Raw genomic sequence first — 19,981 nt, forward strand, 5'->3', positions numbered from 1 at the left:
CAGCCAAATTTTATATCTTTGTCACAGGAAACCTTAAAATAATAGTCCATTTTTATCAAAAATTGCTATATTTGAGCACTGAAACTGTTTTTGCGCGTCTTAGAAAATCGATATCTGTCGTCGTAGTTGATTTATAACCGCAATTTAAGGTTATATCTTCCTTTAGAGGTTTAAAGATAATGTTTGTTAGGGAATAAGTTGCCTACCACTAATTTCAGAAAAGTTAAGATAAAAAATTTGTGAAATCCCCGTGATGTAGCTTTTTAAGAGCAGCCTCCTCATTGCGTCGCACCTGCGAGCAGATAACTCCCGTCTTTCTCGTTGGACTTTTATATAAAAGCAGACTTGTATTCCCATTTGCTAAAAGATGTATGTAGAATTTTTGTGACTTAACCGTACTTCGCGAGGACATCGGAAGTAACATACTCATAACTTGAAGTAATAAAACTTTCAAGACATAAAACTGTATCAGTTGATGTGCTACCTCTTTAGTCTGTTTTATTCAAAATATTCTAATGCTTTCTCGCCGTTTATGTTAATTACTTGCTATTGATACAGTTGTTGATATTGATGAAGGAACGGTGAACGAACAACATTTTCACAGCAATTAAATTCCCAGTCAGCCGGAACCAGCACAATGCGAGCAAGTGACGGCGGTTTAAGTTTTGATTTTCGCAACCATTAAAATCATCTCGCTCTCCTTTGTTAACAGATTTTTATAGGAGAGAAAAAATTCATGAATAATTGCTTCTACCTGTGTTCCCGGAGGGTCACATCTCCATGACTCCCCTAGGGAATTGTTCCTCTCTGAATAAATGATATGATCTTAATGGAACACCTTTGTTTTTTAAATAAGAAAACATCACGCACACAAACGCTATAAGGTTCATGCAAACTGAAGTACGATGAACCCAACTGTGGGGATTTTATTGCTGCTGCAACTCTCAGTGGGCCGTGGTAAGTACAGTACAGTATTTAAAACCAACACAAAATTTCGATATTCATTTCTCAAAGAAAAAACGAATCAAGAAATGGATAGATTGGCGTAAAACTGAAACAGTTCGCATCAGTACCTTCGCAAAAGGGTACTCCTGAGACACTAAAATTCTCAACGCTTCTTAAATTTTGCAGGGCCAGTTATTAGTATAAATTATGTTATCAATTACTACAGTGAAAAAAAAGCAAAGAAAACAAAAAAAACATGTTTCATTCTTTATTTGACGTTTGCAAGCGAACAATCAAGAGTGAAAAGGATGAACAGAATTTGAACTTCTTAAGCATCAAAATAAGTTCAGGCTAATAAATTTATAAGCTTTTCAGATAACAAATGACATAGTATAATAAGTCTACCTTTTGCAACAAATGGAATAGGCTACATAAAATGAACATAAAACTAAATGTGCAGAGTAAAAAAAATTAATCGTAGTGCAAAACTCACGCGCCTATGTCCCAGTTCCTTAAAATTCGAACTTACAGTGGACAATGGAAAAGAGAAATACTCTGTGGGATCTAAGATACATCTTTGCAAGATGGCTTCATCAATACTCACAGTGTCGTCCATTTACATGATTAAACTCTAAGTAAACACAGCATTGACAACTTTTTCTTCTCCTCTTTGATGGCCTGCTCAAACGTATTTACTGAGCATCGCTGACCCAGGATAAATCTGTCCTTGAACATTGACGTTCAATTATTGACAGCAAAGCTACAGTAATAGAGAACCATTTTGAATCAAGCATTTAATTCAAGGGCCAAATGAACGCGACATTTCAACTTTGTTAATATTAAGGGAAATTAAACACCAGTTTAATTTACATTTCATTGCCCTCTGATAAACAATAAAGCGCGGAAAAGAGTACATAGGGGTGAGATAACGACTCCTTTTTAATATCAAATTTCCGTTCTGCTCGCGCCATGTATAATTTGGCAGTGACAGCATTAGGCTCAGTCAAAAAATAGTAATTTTGTTTACACGTACACTTTTTGGAAGTAAAAAAAAAAATGGAATCTCTTATATTATTTTTTATATTAAGTAGTGCGCAAAAAATTCTGGCAATGGGAATGATGCTATTTTATATTATTGTATCAACAAAAATTAACCCGAAGTGGTTTATTTATTTTATCCTCGTAATGCATGTGCAATAGTCCAATAGTTAGAGGAATAAGAAAAATCAACTTGAAGGTTGTTGTTGCTACATATTTCGCTACATGACACACGGAGAACGCGAATGACAACAATACTTGTAATTTTTGACAATTTTTATAGCCAATCCCCCTCTCCCCAGTTTTACAAGCCATGCAAAAAAAAAAAAAAACATAAAAAAAAATCACTGCTCTGAAAGCTTTGCTTTCATGGTTTTTAGTATTCGAATTTTCAACCCTAACTCATTTTTGGTTACCTTCTAGGAAATGCAAGCAAAGGTAGGCACATTACATAGACTTTATAACTTGTGCACTTATCAATAATATTCACTCTATAAAGTACAAGAGGGAAGCGGTGGATGCCACAATTTAGAAAAAGGTTATTAACTCTGTGATGCTCAAATATTCAGCAGCTTTTCAATCACCTCTCGCGGGAATTTTGATGTGTCAACTTTTCACATGCCCTGGTAACCGCGTTTTATTTTATGCTGGTTTGGCTAAATTTCGACTTTTTTGACACAATCTAGATTCTACGTTACGAACGGCACATCTTAAAAAGAAAATGGTCATTTTTTTAAAACATGTCCTAATCCCCTCAGCTGTTGCCATCTCTGTATATCTTTAGTTAATTATTACTTCTTTGTTATTTTCATCCTTTAATACGATTATTTCATGGGGTCCTTTTATTTGAAAATTGTTTTGTATATCAGAAGTATACACAGTAAAATTTAGTTACATAGTGTAATGGTTATATAGTCTTAAAGGTTAACATTAGATGATCTGGAATCTCGTGATATTCACTGCTTTATGAATTATTTTATTTGTTTTAAAAATATTATGCAGCGTTATTAGCGTTTATTGCTTCCTTGTTTTTAGGTTGTGAAGCTCCTCTTGGAATGGAAAATAAAGAAATTCCTGACTCTGCTATCAAAGCCACTACAGTGTTCTTACCCTTTCTTTTCTTATTTCTGGATAATTTGTAGTTTATTTGTAGCTTTTCCACTGAGTGGCTCTTCAGCTACAAATATCATTACCATGTAACAGCAATATTAAAATTATGGCACTGTATATAAATTTTTCCCGCCCTTTATCAGGGGTTGCAATGTTACACTCATTTATTTACCATCAACGTAGCTTGCTTGACCGGCGTTCAATTGAAAGGGGAAGGAGAAGAGGAGTTCCCCTTCTCCTTCCCCTTTGAACGCCGGCCACGCAGGCTCCATCAACGTAGCTGTATCGCGCTTTAAAAAAACTTTCGAAAGAGTGTTTTTTTATTTGATTTGCTCTTTATTTTTTAAGTAACGTCTTTCGAACTGTTAAAACCGCAACTTAATTAAATTAAAGTGAAATAATTGGCTTTGTTATTGAAAAACAACTGCCATCGATGTCGTCGAGATAAATCAAACAAATGTATCATATTACAGCATTTGCAGGGAAAATAAGAGTATCTTGTTACAAACGAACACAAGTATCGTGTTACGGTTGCAAAGATAATCGTAAGGAACGCCCGAGAAGAAACACAAGTGGTGTTTCAACGTCTTATTGAAAGGAAAATTAAGCAAATGAACATGAAACATAAAACATCGTACTTTGAATTGATCGACTCCATTGCATCCTGCACCATCCTTTGAGCCTCTGAGTTTGTTAAGCCACCCATTTCCATGTTGATGAAAAACATTAATATTTTTTCTTTAAAGTCCGATTTAGGTACACAAGCTAGCGACGCTAGGCTTCATTACGTAGCTCACAGTGGTGAAAGAAGCGCATGGTCGCCATCTTTGGAACTGGGGCAGTGGATTCAGGTGGATCTGGGTAATATCACCATGGTAACAAAGATTGCAACTCAGGGAAGACAAGGCGCGAACGAATGGGTGACTGAATACAAAGTGTCTTATAGCCTTGATGGTGGCTATTATAAATTTCATCAACAAACCTCAAATAACAGTTTTGATCAGGTAAGGTACACTATTGTAAGGCAGTTATTTTAGCTCTTCAATAACAAAGAGATGTATGAACAAGTGCTGCCTAGGTTGCAGTGCTGATTCTGCTTAAAGGAGCAGTGTCATGATATTTTAATTCATTTTTCCTAATTACTTCCAAATTGAAGGAAACCAAAAAATAATTGTTTGTCTAACATTAACAAACAACAAAGGAGAAATAAAAACGCGAAAATAACGAAGGACGGATTCAACTCACGAAGATTAAGACGGATTACGAACACTAAACTTGAAAAAACTTGTCAATTTTTTTCAAGATGCGTTGTCCGTGACGGACGTGACGGCCTTCAGATTCCAACATCACTTGTTATAAGGGTTCTTGTTTTAGAATTCAGTAGTTCTCCAGCCCGTATTGTAACACTCCCCAATAACCCCCAGTGTAAAAATCAGTAGTTTTGAGAGGATAAGTATGTACAAATATGTACTATATTTTTTGGATTTGATTGCAGGTATTTCAAGGTAACACAGATGACAATAGCGTTGTTATAAACACATTTAATCCACCTATTGCGGCGCGCTTTATCCGCCTTCACCCTGGTTATTTTTATGGATTGACATCCCTTAGAATGGAGCTGTATGGTTGTCATTCGGGTAAGTTGTTAGACTGAGGGTTGCGTGTTTTAGCAGCATTGTGTTGATGAAGCCCTGTAAAGAGTTTTTCTGCCTTTATTCAGATAAAGCCTCTTGTTTAAAAAAATGAATACAGTAAAATGCGTTTTAGTGTTCCATAATAATATCTTAATGATATTTTGTTAATCAAATATTTTAATAATATTTTGTTAATCAATGTTAAATAATCTATTTCAAAATACTTAATCTTACCAAATTTGTCGTGTAAAATTTGAGCACATATAATGACTTTATCCTCGAATTTATAGAGAAGATTAGTTAATATCTTTAAGGATATCTACGAATTACTAGCTACATAAAACCAAGTACCACGTAAATAAATAACACATCATAGAGCTGTATTTTATTATTTAAAGGGGATAACAATGAAAGTGGAAGTGTCACTTAAATGCCACTGCAGAACACGAATAGGTTACTTAGTAAACGACATAATTAAGTTATATTTTGCTAGTTCTAGGACTCATTTAATTATTGGTTCGCATATTTTATCAGGTGTTCTTTGAGGATACCTAAACTTCGAGCCAGGATCCGAGCCAGGATCCGAGCCAGGATTCGAGCCAGGATTCGAGCTAGGATCCGAGCTAGGATCTGAGCAAGGATAATTAAGAATGGGACTAACTATTAAGCGCTCCAGTTAGCCTGAATGGCACTTCCCATCGGTTAGCCTAACTAGCACTCTGGTTAGCCTAAATAGCGTTCGGTTAGCTCAACTAGCACTCTGGTTACCCTAAATAGCACTACGGTTAGCCTACTTTAGCTTGGGTTGCTTGCGGTTAGCTTTTATAATAGGGTTAGGATTTCTATCTGAAAAAAGGCTGGATCCTAGCTCTGATTCTAGGATCCTGGCTCGAATCCTGGCACGGATCCTGGCTCGGATCCTGGCTCGGATCCTGGCTCGAATCCTGGCTCGGATCCTGGTTCGAATCCTGGCTCGGATCCTGGCTCGAATCTTGGCTCGAATCCTGGCTTTATCATTAGTTTATCTCGTGTTCTTTCTGTGTTTAGGTCCTTTAATATTTTTTAATCCATTTCATGGCACCCGTTGGCCAATGTACCTACCGCCTCATCCTATTTTACAGGGTTGTATTGGACGAGTTTATATTAAGGGTCATTCTTTGCGTTTACTACGTAAAGAAAATTGGTTGAAAAGGCCAGTGAATGTCATTCAAAAGAGTTCACAGCCGTTTGTAGATTGACGAAACAGGCATTTATTTAAGTTTTGTACCATACCCAGTGACCAAAATGTGCCACTTGTTAGTGATAGCAACGTATCTTTGACAGGTTTCCCTACACCGAAACCCCCAGTTTGCGAAGCAGGCCTAGGATTGGAAAGTTCTAAAATTCCTAACTTCTCAATAAAGGCTTCCAGTGGTAATGCAAGCAATGGAAGGCTTCATTTTTTCCCCAAATTTGGACAAAAAGGCGGATGGGTAGCAGAGGATATCATAGCAAGCACCTGGTTTCAGGTGGATTTTGGAAGTTGGACTAAAGTGACAAGAATCTCGACTCAGGGAAGACAAGATGCTGATCAGTGGGTAACAAAATACCGTGTGTCTTACAGCTTCGACGGAGTATTCTTCAGGTATTACAAAAAAAACGGAGGAGATATAAAGGTACCTATTTCAAGAAATGGACTTTTCCTTAGCCTTAAAGTTATTTGTTACGAATCTAGCCGTCGACAGTCATTTGAGGAGAAGTGCGAAGGTGAGTAAATATAGTCAGGGTGGACAAAACGCTGGTTTGAGTGGCACACCTCATTGTTGTGGTTTGGTGCTACATTTAACGATAATAGCTATACTATGCTAGTTAAGAAGACCTTATTGGTCCATAACATGTTGTAAAACGTAACTTTCTCGTATCCTGTTGAATAAAAAATAATGTAGCTCTCACTGAATTGACCGGTTTGCCGAAAATTAAAATAAATAGTCCTTGTTTCCCAACAAGGTGATTTATAAGTCATCACGTTGGCTCCATTTCATGCTTTGTTTCTTTTGCTCTTTTCATCTTTCGACAAAAGAGGTCTTTTTTTTATGAAAAGACTTATACGTCTGTACTTTCTATACCAAGATTTTTGATGGTAACGCTGATCAATACACAGTCGTGAGTCACAAACTGAAGAATCCTATTATTACCCGTTACATCCGAATCAACCCAATGGTTGATGGCTATCGTCGTTGGATTTCTCTGAGGACTGACTTCTATGGTTGTAAATCTGGTAGGTTGTCATTGACATTAATAAAACTCCATTTTAAGAATGGACTTGTCGCTGTCTATTAAAAATAAAATTCGCATCTTATTCGTTCTTTGGCTTTAAATATTTAGTTTCGCACGCGCGTTGCCTGATTTTCGACGGCCACCTATTGTATTTTATTTTTTTACTAGCTCTGTGAGCGGTCAAGATGAAACGAATCCCGTGCTCTGATTGGCTACCCGAGGGGTCAAGATGGAGCCGTCTTGACCGCTCGGGGTCGCCCGCTGTGTTCCCGCAAGCGAAAAACTTTTCAGTTCCGTCGTCGCTACTTCAAAAAGCTTTTTATTTCTGTCGTAAATTTGAGCTATGAAAGTATTTTCCGAAACAACACAAGTATTTTCTGTCTGTTTCTAGTGAAATGGAGTCCGATAACAAAGAAATAGGTATTGAAGTGAAATAATGAGAACAAACAAATTAATCAACAAATGTTAACGAGTTCGTGAATTTTATTTGCCACAGCAACCACCTAATACAATCAAAGAGCTCTTTGAGCCACGACTGAATTTTTTTGCCAAGTTTAAAAGTTTAGTTTTCATTCCTTGAAAATTTATGAGCAGCAGGTGATTCAAACGTTCCTTTGATGCACATGATAACAGATAAACGGCGGAATGTCAATTACATTGATATAAGATATTTTCGTCTCACGTGACTAAGTGCGCATAAGTAGCGCAGTCGGGTAGCCATCTGACTGCGGATCGAGAGGTCGCGAGTGATGTCGAGATGAGCAGCAGGTGATTCAAACATTCCTTTGATGCACATGATAACAGATAAACGGCGGAATGTCAATAGACCTTTTTAGCTAGCTGGTCACGTGGTTTGAAATGGGTAAACAAAACATTCAAAATGGCGGATTCGGTTGTTGTGTTCGAGTCGCTCTGGCCAAAATAATTAAAAAACGTCCCTAAAGTATCTTCAATTACTATTGCAAAGCAACCTAACAGGCTGTGGAGAAAAGGAGACTGCGGAAAAAAGGCTATAAATGCTTTACAGAAAATTACATACACAATGTTTTTGTGAAAGAAGACAATCATGGATCGTGTTTCGTAAAGGTCTGCTGTTTCCGGAGCCAAAAGAAAAGCCGAGATTCCCTCTCAATAAATTTTAAATTGAAAAGTGACAAGAGAAGAGGAACTGTTACAGAAACAAAATGTTCTTAATTTTGTTAAGCTGGGTAAGTTCTTACAACCACGCGCGCTAACTGCCTTGTATTTCATGCCTGGAACAATAAACTGGCTACAGAAAAACCTGTTTGTGTTATGTGGTCTATTCATCTGTATTGCTAACTTTTACAATCATTTGGTGGTGAATTTTTTTTTAATTTGTATACTCTCTTGTCGTAGGAGTGGAGGGCACTTCAATCATGTTTTGGGCCTTTTGTATTTGCTGAACCACTGGTGTTTTTTTAAGGATCAAGTACATTCCAGTAAATAAAAACCTGCACTAGTGTTCCTCACGAATGGCATCAGTAATATAAACAAAGAGGGGATAGCATTAACCCAGAGCCAGCCATGAAATCTGTGGCTCACACACTTAAATTACATCCTGACACTTGCAAACTTTATGATGCCTGAGGAAAGGACCCTACTGCCTAAATTAACATGACATGACAACAACAATAACAACCATTTTATTTTGCCAAAATAAACAGAAATAATTATAGCATAAAATAAATTAACTAAAATAGGCAAAAAACTACCCACTAATCAAGCTGAGTAGTTACAAGGTTGTACATGACAGTCAGGCAGATTCCCCCCCCCCCCCAAAAAAAAAAAAACAAACAAACAAACAAACAAACAAACAATAGTTTTGTACCTCAAAAGACGGAACAATGAGGCAAATTTTTACTTGTAAAAATATTCTTAAAGTAGAAATGTTACACACACATGGTTCCTGAACAGCTGTTACACTCATCAGTTAAATTGGGATGAATGAGGTTTGAAAGTAAGCAACAAACTGTCCAGACTTTATTGATGGTACCCAATGAAATTATTGGTCGTACTAGTCGGGTATTAAAAATAAAGGGAAGGGAGGGACGTTCAGTTGAATTTCAACTTTCTTTACTCTTCTTCAATATCAAAGCCTTAATCTGCCACGATACTCTCACAAGCATTAAGCTTGGATACTTCTTTATTTCCTGAAAGTACCTCAAGAAATTCACTCCTTGTGAGAATTTGTTTATCAGATATTTAAACTCAGGGTTTGTACGGGTCCTGGAAGACAACTGGTCCTGGAATGTTTTGAAAATCTGTTAAACTCAAGTAACAACTGAATTCTTAGAACTTGCATCATAAGAAATGTATGGAAGACAGTAAGGAGAAATAATATTGAGATCTTGGGAGTGAAAGGTTAATGTGAATTTTAGAGTCCTGAACAGATCAATCTGAGTCCTGGAAAAGTCCTAGAAAATTGTTTGTGAAAAAGGTTATGAACCCTGTAAATCTGTGTTCAGCTGTAAACAAACATAATACCTCCCTTTAAATCAACTCCCACAAGAGATTTAATTCAAAGTATTCAGTGATGGATTTGTAATTTGAGTAACTTTGTGATTGAAGTATACAAGTCAATGGGCACTGGATTTTTATTTTAGTGCAATCTAATGTTATAATATTATAATACCGATACAAAGAAAACATTTTTAGAAAATCTGTGCTCGCAGATTTTCTTGAGTAGCTCTCGAAAAGCAGTTAGATCGAATTAGCCTTCACCCTCTGAAGCCGTTTCAGTTAGCTTTACGTCAAGGACAGCATTTAGCTCTTCTATCTGTTTTTTCTTCTCTGAAAGCAACCGCTCAGGAGCTATTTTCGTTCAGCTGCAAACTGATGGGCAAGCGAATTGGTTTCAGTCCTCCTGAACTTGTGTCAAAGCACACAAAATTCTCTTGTTGGAATTAATGCTCCAAACAAACTTTGGTATAAGCTAATACCTTGAAATCGTTCTTAGGATCTCTTCTAATTCTTGAAATCCATACATTAAGGTATCAGCACCGGCAAAAATGGGACATTTTGAAAAATTAAAATAAAAATGATCATTGTGCATCAGTGGCTTTATTTCTTTGAAGATGAGTTGTCAGTGATTGAAAATGACAAAAATGTGAAAAAAAATTCAAGTTGGAGTATCCGTAGGCGTCAAATTGGTTAATCATTAAACTAGTTGAAATGGAGAAATTTCTATTTTTCACAATTGCTATTTGAAATTATTACAAAAACTGCTTTGCATTATATTCACCAATGTAACAAGCTCGAGTCTAGTAAATGAATGTTTCAAGTTCATCAATAATGTTGCCGTAAATTGTAGGCAAAGCGTAGTTGGGATCGCATTTTAGCGATTAAATTTCTCTTACCTTGACGAGTTTTTTATCGCTGGGAAAACTATGGAAAGATATCTCTTCGTTAGTAGAGATAGTAAAGCAGTTATACACACGGGAGTATAAATACTCCACATCGAAATCCACGCACAATACTTCACTTCGGGGAAACGCGTGTTTGTTTACCCATTTCAGACCACGTGATCAATGTAGTATCAAGCTAAAAAGGTCTATTACATTGATATAAGATATTTTCGTCTCACGTGACCAAGTGCGCATTAGTAGCGCAGTCGGTTAGGTATCTGACTGCGGATCGAGAGGTCGCGAGTTCGAATCCCAGAGGAGAGAGTTTTTTTCTTTTTTTAACCCGTAGCACTAAAATGGTTTGTTTATTATATCGCTCCGTAGGTATGCATTGCAGAATAATTTACATGTAGGCTGTTAAGTAATAACGCTGTAAAAAAAAATATAATAGACTGATTCAGGTACAAATGTAATATTGTGCTGTTTTCATCTGAAAAGCTTTTCCTTTTCTTGGGAACAGGCAGCTACGCACTCGATTTTAGCCAACGCTCTGGTTTCTAGATAGATCCATCGCTTATGAAGCTTATGTGAAACCCGATTTAGTTTTCGAATGCTCCTACATTCGACTACATGTACTACGCTAGCTCGAAAGATAGACACGAAAGTCATCGATCGATTAATGCAGATTACTGGCTCTCAATGTTCACTTTTTTGGCGGTCGATTACTTAATTCTTCACGTAATTGTCAGCCATATTTTGTTTCTTTGCTTCTGGTTTTTCTTGTAAACCCCTTTAAATTTAAAAGACCGCCTTTATACGGCCGCTTTTATACGGCCGCCTTGCTACACTCTTTCTACAAGTATATCTGCTGGTCAGCGGAGTTGCAATGAGAAGTTTACAGATGATGGACCAACCGAAAACCGACCAACCAAGGCTACCCACAATACTCCTGAATAAATTCAGTCGTAAAAATTAAAACGCAAAGCGACTTGAAGACATGTTATCGGTTTCTTTCGGCGGAAAAGGGAGAGATGTCAGTGACATACCTGAAGAATAAAGACTTCGGCAAACTAGTCGTTTGTGTAAAATCTTCAAAATGGAGAAAGCAGACGGCACGGCGAACCAGGCACCGAAAGCTTTTAAAACATCTTTTCACCGAAGGCTCTAACGCTCACGTCGAATAAGGTCGGGTCGAACATTTATATCAACGATTTAGGAAAGTTCAAGCTTTTCCCGTGAAGTGGTAATTCCCAAACGCTTTCAACAATCACAATTTCAATATTTAGCTCGTGTTAGGGCACAGAAGCGAGCAAATACTCTGCAAAACGTCCAATAATCAAAAGCTGGCGGCCAGATGGAATGGACATTCTTGTTTTAAGGCTTCAAACTTAACGTTGATTCGAAATTTTAGCCATTTCAATATCCTTTTGACGGTTAAAAAGAGTTGAATTTCGCTGTTGTCGCGTCGTTTTACTTCAACTCGATTCATTCAAGAATTTGACAGTCACCCGTTAAACTTTTAAACCAATGAAATGATTTTAGCGTGCCCCATTGATTGTGCATGCAACTGGCTTCCTTTTCAGTACTAGAAAAAAAATCAAATAATAAATCCTTTATTGACCAAGCTTGTTCGGTCAAGATGGCAGAGTATTGGCCTCGTTCTTTTTTTGCGTGTTTAAGAAAAACGCCATTGAAACTACTAGTGTTCAGTCCCCTCTCAAGCACTCGGTCGTCTATTTTGGCTGTTCATTTAGCATTTTTATTGTTCAAATGACGCGTATGATGCCTGAACACCGTAACAAACAGTAATAAGAGAAAGATAAAACATTTCTGAACATTTTACACAAGAGTTAAAAGCTGGGCTCATTTACCACCTTGAATAACTATCGGTAGAGTGGTGCTGTCAAGGGCCTACAAGCTGATAGTTGTCGCGGAATTGTTTTGTTTTATGATAATTATAAGCCCAAGAAAAAAGTTCGAGGGCTTTTATGCCAGCAGAGGCCTGGAACAAGGACACACCATTGTCTTCATAGCTTGCCTCTAAACTTTTGAGACTGTCCAAAAGGCACGAAGCTACCGGTGTTGTGGCCTAGCAATTGTGTGTAGTAAATTACAGTATGTGTACAGTGTAATTGAACATATACATCTGGAAAATGCGCTATATAAATGCTTTATAATTATCATTAAAGGCTGGGAAGGTTTGACTCCTTGATTTGGCCTGGTATTTACAAGACAGCATGCGCAAAATTTTATGCAAACGCATAGCCCAACAATAACACAGCTGACGCCAGCTGGTAAGAGGTTATGGAATTCCCATCATTGTTTACTGTTGTAAAATAGATTGTAAGCATTCTGCTTTTTTTGTAGCTGCCTGGAGGCTGCTCTACTAGATAGGATGCTTATCTTGTCAGCATACGACCCCAAAGTATCTTCCTTTTTTGGATCCGCCGTACTGAAAAAAGCACAACATATATGTCTCCACCATAAATTAAGAGTAGTTAGCAAGCTACATTACGTTTCAAAGAGAATTTAGTTGGGTGTATAAATAAAGTACAGCGGTAAACTTTCATGACGGAAAATTATCAAACACCACTCCTGGCCGAGAAATTCTCTTTCCATGCCAGCCCTTTTAAACAAGAGACTTGACGGAGCTTTATTAAACAGTAAATCTCCCGGTCATGTTTTGTTTCCTTCGAATTTGAAGAAGTGATGTGTTGTTAAGTGTATTATCTTAATATAATTTATAACGCAGTGTTCTTTCTCCTCCTCCTCCCCCCTCACCCCCCCCCCCCCCGTTCCAGATGCTGCTCGCAGCACGACCTCTTGAAAAAACTAACAATTTGCAGATGTACCACCCACACCCTACGTGGCGCACATTTACCAGCCAGTATTTATGCCAGTCAGAAAATATAAGTTTCAATAGTATATCTTACTATTTTTCTAATCTCTTACTTGCTTTCCACAGGATTTCCAATTCCTCAGATACCAGGCTGTAGAACACCGTTAGGGATGGAAAACGGCCAAATATCAAATGAATCCCTAACGGCAACTTCCCAACTTAATCCAATCTCTGGACCTGAAAACGCCAGACTGAACTTTAACCGGGCATGGAGCCCAGAACAATTTGACCACCACCAGTGGTTGCAGGTCAACTTTGGGGCTGAGACAAGAGTTACGGGCATTTCCACTCAGGGTGATCCCATTGTATATGTCTGGGTAAAGAGTTACACATTGAAATACAGTAACGATGGTTTAAACTTCCAACACTACCAGCCAGAATTATACACCAAGGTAAATACTCAAAACAAATATTGCTGGCTCTTTGCATCAACATGCCAAAAAGAATTCATGGTCGCCTTCCATTTAGTCAAAAACTCCGGAAATTTTGGTTAGGGTGTAAATTGTAAATGCATTAACGGTTTACCCACAAGAAAATTACCCGAAAAAACGAAACTCTAAAAGGTCAGTCCCTATTCGGTTGGAACATTCCGAAAGGAAAATCAAGTTCCATTTACTGTTTTTCATCTTTGCAACAGTTTCGGGTTTACGGCTTTCACGGCGATGCCAAATGTTGCGCCTCGATGAAAATGGCGGGTTCTTCAAGATTCTTCAAATAGAGCACACATCCTTCCCGAACGGAAATTCCAAACGGAAATTACGTTTTTTTTTTCTAAATGGAAAGCGCCCCATGATGACTTGCCATAATAATTTAACCTGTTTTTTTCTTCATACAGACTTTTTCAGGGAACTCAGATAACAACGTTGTCACTCATGAGCTGATCCCACCAATACGAGCTCAGTATATTAGAGTTATTCCTGAGTCTTGGCACGTGTTCATAGCTTTGCGGTTAGAGTTCTACGGATGCCTAGCAAGTAAGGAATTATCCTTAGAGTTGTGTTTATCCTTAGAGTTGTATCCCTTTACGTACATTCTCCATGATAGATGTTTCAAATGTTTCAGCGAAAATTAACAAAAATCTTTAAACGGGCCTTTTGTATGATCATTATCAGTGATATTTCGGAACAGATTTACTCGTTTAGTAGCAAGGAAGACCATTTGTAAAAAGTTCAAAGCTAAAGATATCGTTAAAAAAAGTGTTTCTTGGAAGACTTAGCTTTCAAAAACGAAATCGGGTAAGAATGTAGTTTTTAATATATTTATTTTAAATGGATAAAATAAGCGATTCAAAAGACGACCATAATTATATAAAATAAACGAAATCTAGCTTTTCATGACATATCAAATAAAAGTAGACTTTTAATGAAATTGTGTAAAATAACGCACATGTTGAAAAGGGGACATGTATTTGAAAAGCTATCTTAAATACTAATTCCTTTTCAAGTCACGGCTGGAACATAAAACTGCTCGAGTCTCTGGCGATAATTGATCCAATACAACATCTGAACAAACTGAAAAAAAGGGCTCACTACCTTAGCAGAGGTAAGACTAAATTTGTTAGCGTTGTTTCTTTTTTCAGTTCTAGCAGAGAATGGAGGCTACTCTCAGTGGAGTGCTTGGACCCTATGTTCTGTAACCTGTGGGGTTGGACGTCGCTCACGGGACCGTTCCTGCACAAATCCTTCCCCGGGCCCTTTTGGTAACGACTGCACTGACCTGGGAAGTGAAAACCAAACAGTACAATGCAACAGTGGTGTCGAGTGTCTCAAGCTAGAAAACAACAACAAAACAGCAGATTGCGAAAGTGGAGAGGACTGCAATCACCTGGGAAATAACAACCAGACGGCAAAATGCAACAGCACAGATTGTAAAGGTGTGCAAATAACTTAATGTTTTCTAATCCTCCCTTACTGCACTGTGATATTTTCCTGGATAAGCCGTCATGGAGTGTGCTATATCGGGAACATTTTTTCTGAACAACTTTATGACTTTGGGATCGTTAGTTTGTGAGTTAATTTCTGTTAAAACCTGTAAGGATTGGGAAGATTTGAGCTAAGACCAATCTAATTACTTGGAGATCAATAGAAAGCGCTTCTATGCATTCATGATCAGATTCATCGCATATACATTAGCATACATTGATTGCATTTATTACCTCCTTAGAATCCTTCAAGCCTACAGAAACAAAGTCAGGTGAGTAACAAAGATAAATAACCTAAACGTTGAAATAGAGAAAATTGAAAGTTTTGATAACGGGAATTGCTCTTGAGAAAGTTATTAGAAAAGGAATCTTTCACAGATGATTGCTATGATTTCCCTTGTTTTAACATTACTAATTATTAATGATTTTGAGATTAAAGTTATCTATATTTTCCAGGTTCTAACCACACCATTGCTTATGTGTCCATATCAGTTGGAATCCTAGTAACAATAGTTCTTTTAATTGGTATACTCAAGTACATTCTGTTTTGGAGGAAACGCTTTTCTTCACCTCAAGGTTGGTAATAGCTTACGTTTAAGATCTTTTAAGAATTGTTCGCTTACTAGACCCTGGGTCCCTAACTAATTTTCAGTTTATCATGTTCTATATCTGTTGACTACTCCTTGCTGTTTCCAGTGAAACCCGCTAAATGAATCGCTTCCCAGTGAAACGCGTCCGAATCAGTCAAAGACAGTATGAAACCACTGAAATAAACCGCTAGCTGCCTAATCAAACCATAGTTAATAGCGGGCAATTATTCGGAAACCCGGCAAATTTCTCTTGTATGTTTTCGTTTGCTATTTTGGGGATTGGACCTGCACCAAACCTGAACAAATGCGATAGGCGGCTACGTGTGTTCATGTAACTAACTAGTAGAAACGTTGCGAATACGTAATTCATGGATAGTGTATGAACGCAATACAAAAGATGTGCAGGGTCGTGGACCTTCTAACATAAATCTTGACCACCTTGTTGCTCCTTTGATGTTTGCCGGGCTTAAATGGTTGGTTCCAGTCGTCACTAAAAATGAAGATTAGCATTTTCTTTATTTATTTTGAATAGTTCCTGTGTTAGATATATCTTGTGGTTATAAAGCGTGTGTCGTTGTTGTCATTGTTGTCGTGGTTAGTTTGTTCCTTAGGTTGCTATTTGTATACCTATCAAATGAAACTGGAGAGCGGGTTATCGTTTAATTTTCTCTTCTCTTTTAATTTTCATGCAGAATTCAAATACCACGCTTTTATAATATACAGCCAAGAGGATTCCAATTGGTTAACCGGAAAACTCCTTCCTTTTCTTGAAGAGAAGCATCGTTTAAAATGCTGCATTCACTACAGAGACTTTACACCTGGAAAGCCTTTCCAGGAGTGCATGGCAGAAAGTGTCTACAACAGCCACAAAATCATAGCAGTGTTATCAAGCAACTTTTTGAAGAGTAATTACTGTAGCTACGAGCTAAACATCGCGAAATATCGACTTCTGAACAAACGAGATGACAGTCTGATTATTATAAGAATCGACAAGGAAGATTGCCGCAAGCTTCCACGGGAGCTGAGAAAAAGAAACTTCATCGACTATTCGAATTCACTAGAAAGGCCTCTATGGGAAAGCAAACTGCTTAGGTTTCTCAATGTTCAAGATGATTCCAAAAACCAAGGCACGACCGAAGTGCAAAGCGATTGCAATAATACCGACAATCATGTTTCCATAATATGTAATGGAAATACTTCAAGAAATGGAAGTTACATATCACAACGTATAACTCAGATTGATGACGTAGAAATGCACATAACGGAACAAGAAACAGCGCTATAAACCGATTACGTATTTTTGCTGTAAGTGACAATAAGAAAAATAGTCTGAATGTCTGAATCTGAAGGTAGAAATCCTTATTTTATCATTATGGCAATCTGTTCCATGATAGAAAGATTGATTTATTGATAATAGTATTAGTGTAGTTTTTAGTTTTTAGTAGTGTCCCCTAAGTAGTATGGTGTATTATTCCCGGGCTATAAGGTTTTGACACTTTAACAAAGTTCTCACTCACTCACTCATTGGTTTCTTTTAACGTTTCGCCGATTTTGTACAAAAAAATCTCTCAACTGTTTTATTTTGTCTGGCCCACAATTTTGGTTTAACCTCTTGAAAAGTTGCTGAAATTAATATGCACGAAAGTGCTTAACAACGTCTCGCACGTTACCTTAGAGTATATGCATGCATTTCATGTGTTTCGATTGTCTGAATTGCTATTGAATATCTGCCGTTTTTATCACCATGCCCAACAAAAACGGTTTTGAGATCATTGTTTTGACAAAATAAAATAAAAAATTGCCAACCTACAGAAGTTGTTTTTAATAAAACAACACTCGTTGGATTTAAGATGATTATAGGCAACTCGGCTCTACGCGTCTAGTTGGCTTTCTACCATGGTGTAAAAACGTCTGAAAGCTGTAAAAAACGTAACCAGTTTAATGCATAAGATAAAAATTTAATTCTATTAAAATGATGTTATTGCTAATAATTTCTTAAAGCTGAAGAACAGTCCATTTTTTGTAAGAAATGTAGTAAGTTTAGTTTATTAGGGCATTGAGGAATCCCGCTTTTATAAACGTAAGTTCTTTAACCATGTTATGGACTTTAGGCCTCCATCATCAACACGTATTTTATTGTTACTTTTTTTTTCTCAAAGTGAAGCTTCCTTTGAAAAAATAGGGTTTGCCTATCGCCCAAAGGGAGCTGCTGTTATCAGCTTGCTGGGTCTATAGCCTGGAGGTTTATAGGAGGAAGTGATTCTGCGGTGTCTATATTCCAAAGCGATTTCATTAATAAAGATGGTTTCATAATTATTTCAATTGAATCGTATTAAATGCAATACGTACACCTGGTAGTATTTTGCTTAACCCGGTCTCGTGATTTTATCATTGGCAAGGCACTCTTACACAGAGCTTTACATTCATTTTTGCTATATAGCTGGAATTTTCTCCCCAATAGTACGCGCTCTCATTGGTTACTTGGGGGTCACATGACATCTAACAATGAAACTGTTCCCCGTCAAAATCTCTGAGCGGGCAACATTGCAAAATCTATGACGTCAGAAGGTAACAGTGCACTGTTACCCGCGAATGCTGACCGACGACCTCCATTGCACGTGAATAGAGCGTGATTGAAGGTAACGTGATGATAACTTTTGACTTCCAGCGCGTTTTTTTAAAATCATTTACTGACTTGCAGGAGCGACTTGCTGATTTGTCCCGACAAGAAACTGCCGGGCTCGTGGAAGAGAAAGATTCCAAAAACACACAGTTAACGACAAAAACCACCTTGTCTACATTAAAAGCCATCTGTGGAGAGAAATTAAATATCCTGACTTCACCATTCTCCGAAACGTTAAAAGAACTAAACGAACTCCTTGTCGACTTTTATCCCAATGTAATGGAAAAAGCTGAAGAAAACTACAAGAAGAGAGCACTAATAGGCATTCACTCTGGCCTGCAACGATATTTGATCCCGAAAAGGGGATTAAACATCACTGTCGACGATGCTTTTAAACAGTAAGTAAGCTTAATGTGCAAAACTTACATATTTCACCGTAGTCAAGATACAGTTCACTTCCATACTGAATTTTTTTCATCGTAATATTAAAGTGAAATTCCATTATCATTAAACATCGCTGCAAGTCATTTTTTTTTTCGTAAGTTTGTACATTTTAGTCCGCTTTAGTTTAGCTTTTTGAACATTTTTAACATTGTAGTACTTTGCGCTCTGATGCGCTTACATGTGATTTATCAATAAATTTTCGATTTGTTTTCACATTATGGCTTCATTGAGACTTTCGGGAAACAAAATTAACTGTTTCCCACGGGACCAGTCATTAAGTGTATATTATTTTACAATATTCCGTGCTTAACTTTTTTTCTAGAGAGTTCCCTATTTCGCTTCCTGCAGCTTCGGGGTATTTTGAAAGACGCCAACCTTTCCAATAGAATATTTATCATTTAACTTCTCTTGCATTGGGATTTTATCTCGCATCTGATTGGTAACGAAAACACTAAGCATGCCAGAAATTACTCTCACTGCTGACGGTTTCTTGGGTAACACCGTAACGTATTGTTATTCAGCCGATAGTTATTCCGCTGCTATACCAGATCTCACACAACTTTATCGTGCAGTTCCATAGGCGTCAGAAGATAGTCGCTTCAATTCCTGTTTCAAGGCAGAATATTTTGCTGCCACTTTTAGTTTTGGTTTTTTTGACGTTAATTCCGTTACTGGACAACAATTTTCTGAGAAAAACCTTTTCCTGCTGTAGAAATAAACAGGAAGGGACAAAGTTGTCAACGCCAACGCATGTTAATGGGAAAACCCGGATCACTGTCTAGGACAAAAGTCAGTTCCTGGATGAATGAATGGCCATATATAGGGCAAGTATATACGCTCAGTATCAAAACATGCAGGCGTCATTTAGCAGGTTTCAAAATAGTCGCTAGAAAAAGGAATGTGCCTACAGGGCAAACCTTTGGCGCACTTTCGGGGCAGAAAATTCTAAGAGTAAAGATGATTGTTTCTCCGCATGCGATATTTATGCGAGTCTCACACGAAGGAATGTTCACTAGCAAAGATAAAGGTTTTGTGACGAACCTACCTTTTCCTTTTTCTTCATTAATAGATATCTAAAAAAGAGGACATTACCTCCTGGGGAAAAACGACTATCAACCAAACTTCAATCAGTGAAGAGGCTTTGTCACTTAATTTA

General features: G+C 37.4%; 3 protein-coding genes across 3 annotated transcripts in view; all 3 read left to right on the plus strand.

Annotated features, from left to right (window-relative positions):
- Positions 1-19,981, plus strand: part of LOC144633376 (uncharacterized) — a 121,108-nt gene that overhangs the window by 85,357 nt on the left and 15,770 nt on the right. The gene's annotated exons all lie outside the window — the stretch shown is intronic.
- LOC144632080 (EGF-like repeat and discoidin I-like domain-containing protein 3) overlaps positions 879-19,981 on the plus strand; it is a 29,497-nt gene continuing 10,394 nt past the window's right edge. The window contains exon 1 of the mRNA XM_078490683.1: positions 879-957. The gene's annotated coding sequence lies outside the window, so the exon portion shown is untranslated. The remainder of the gene's footprint in view (positions 958-19,981) is intronic.
- Positions 3,966-18,024, plus strand: LOC144632077 (uncharacterized). Its single transcript, XM_078490681.1, has 10 exons — positions 3,966-4,097; positions 4,589-4,730; positions 6,051-6,382; positions 6,837-6,984; positions 13,314-13,639; positions 14,083-14,221; positions 14,827-15,120; positions 15,411-15,440; positions 15,625-15,744; positions 16,451-18,024. Exons 1-10 carry the CDS (start codon positions 3,966-3,968, stop codon positions 17,041-17,043), a joined length of 2,256 nt encoding a protein of 751 aa, XP_078346807.1. The 3' UTR covers positions 17,044-18,024.

This window comes from Oculina patagonica, chromosome 12, assembly GCF_052425735.1.
Source record: "Oculina patagonica isolate OP01 chromosome 12, crgOcupat, whole genome shotgun sequence".
In the NCBI taxonomy this organism is placed as follows: Eukaryota; Metazoa; Cnidaria; class Anthozoa; order Scleractinia; family Oculinidae; genus Oculina; species Oculina patagonica.

What these genes read in the sequence shown, in the direction of transcription:
- LOC144632077 (XM_078490681.1), top strand. Translation starts at nt 3,966, where the DNA reads ATGGTAACAAAGATTGCAACTCAGGGAAGACAAGGCGCGAACGAATGG. An exon ending in CAAATAACAGTTTTGATCAG is followed by an intron (nt 4,098 to 4,588) that starts GTAAGGTACACT and finishes ATTTGATTGCAG; the next exon opens with GTATTTCAAGGTAACACAGA. An exon ending in CAACAGCACAGATTGTAAAG is followed by an intron (nt 15,121 to 15,410) that starts GTGTGCAAATAA and finishes TTACCTCCTTAG; the next exon opens with AATCCTTCAAGCCTACAGAA.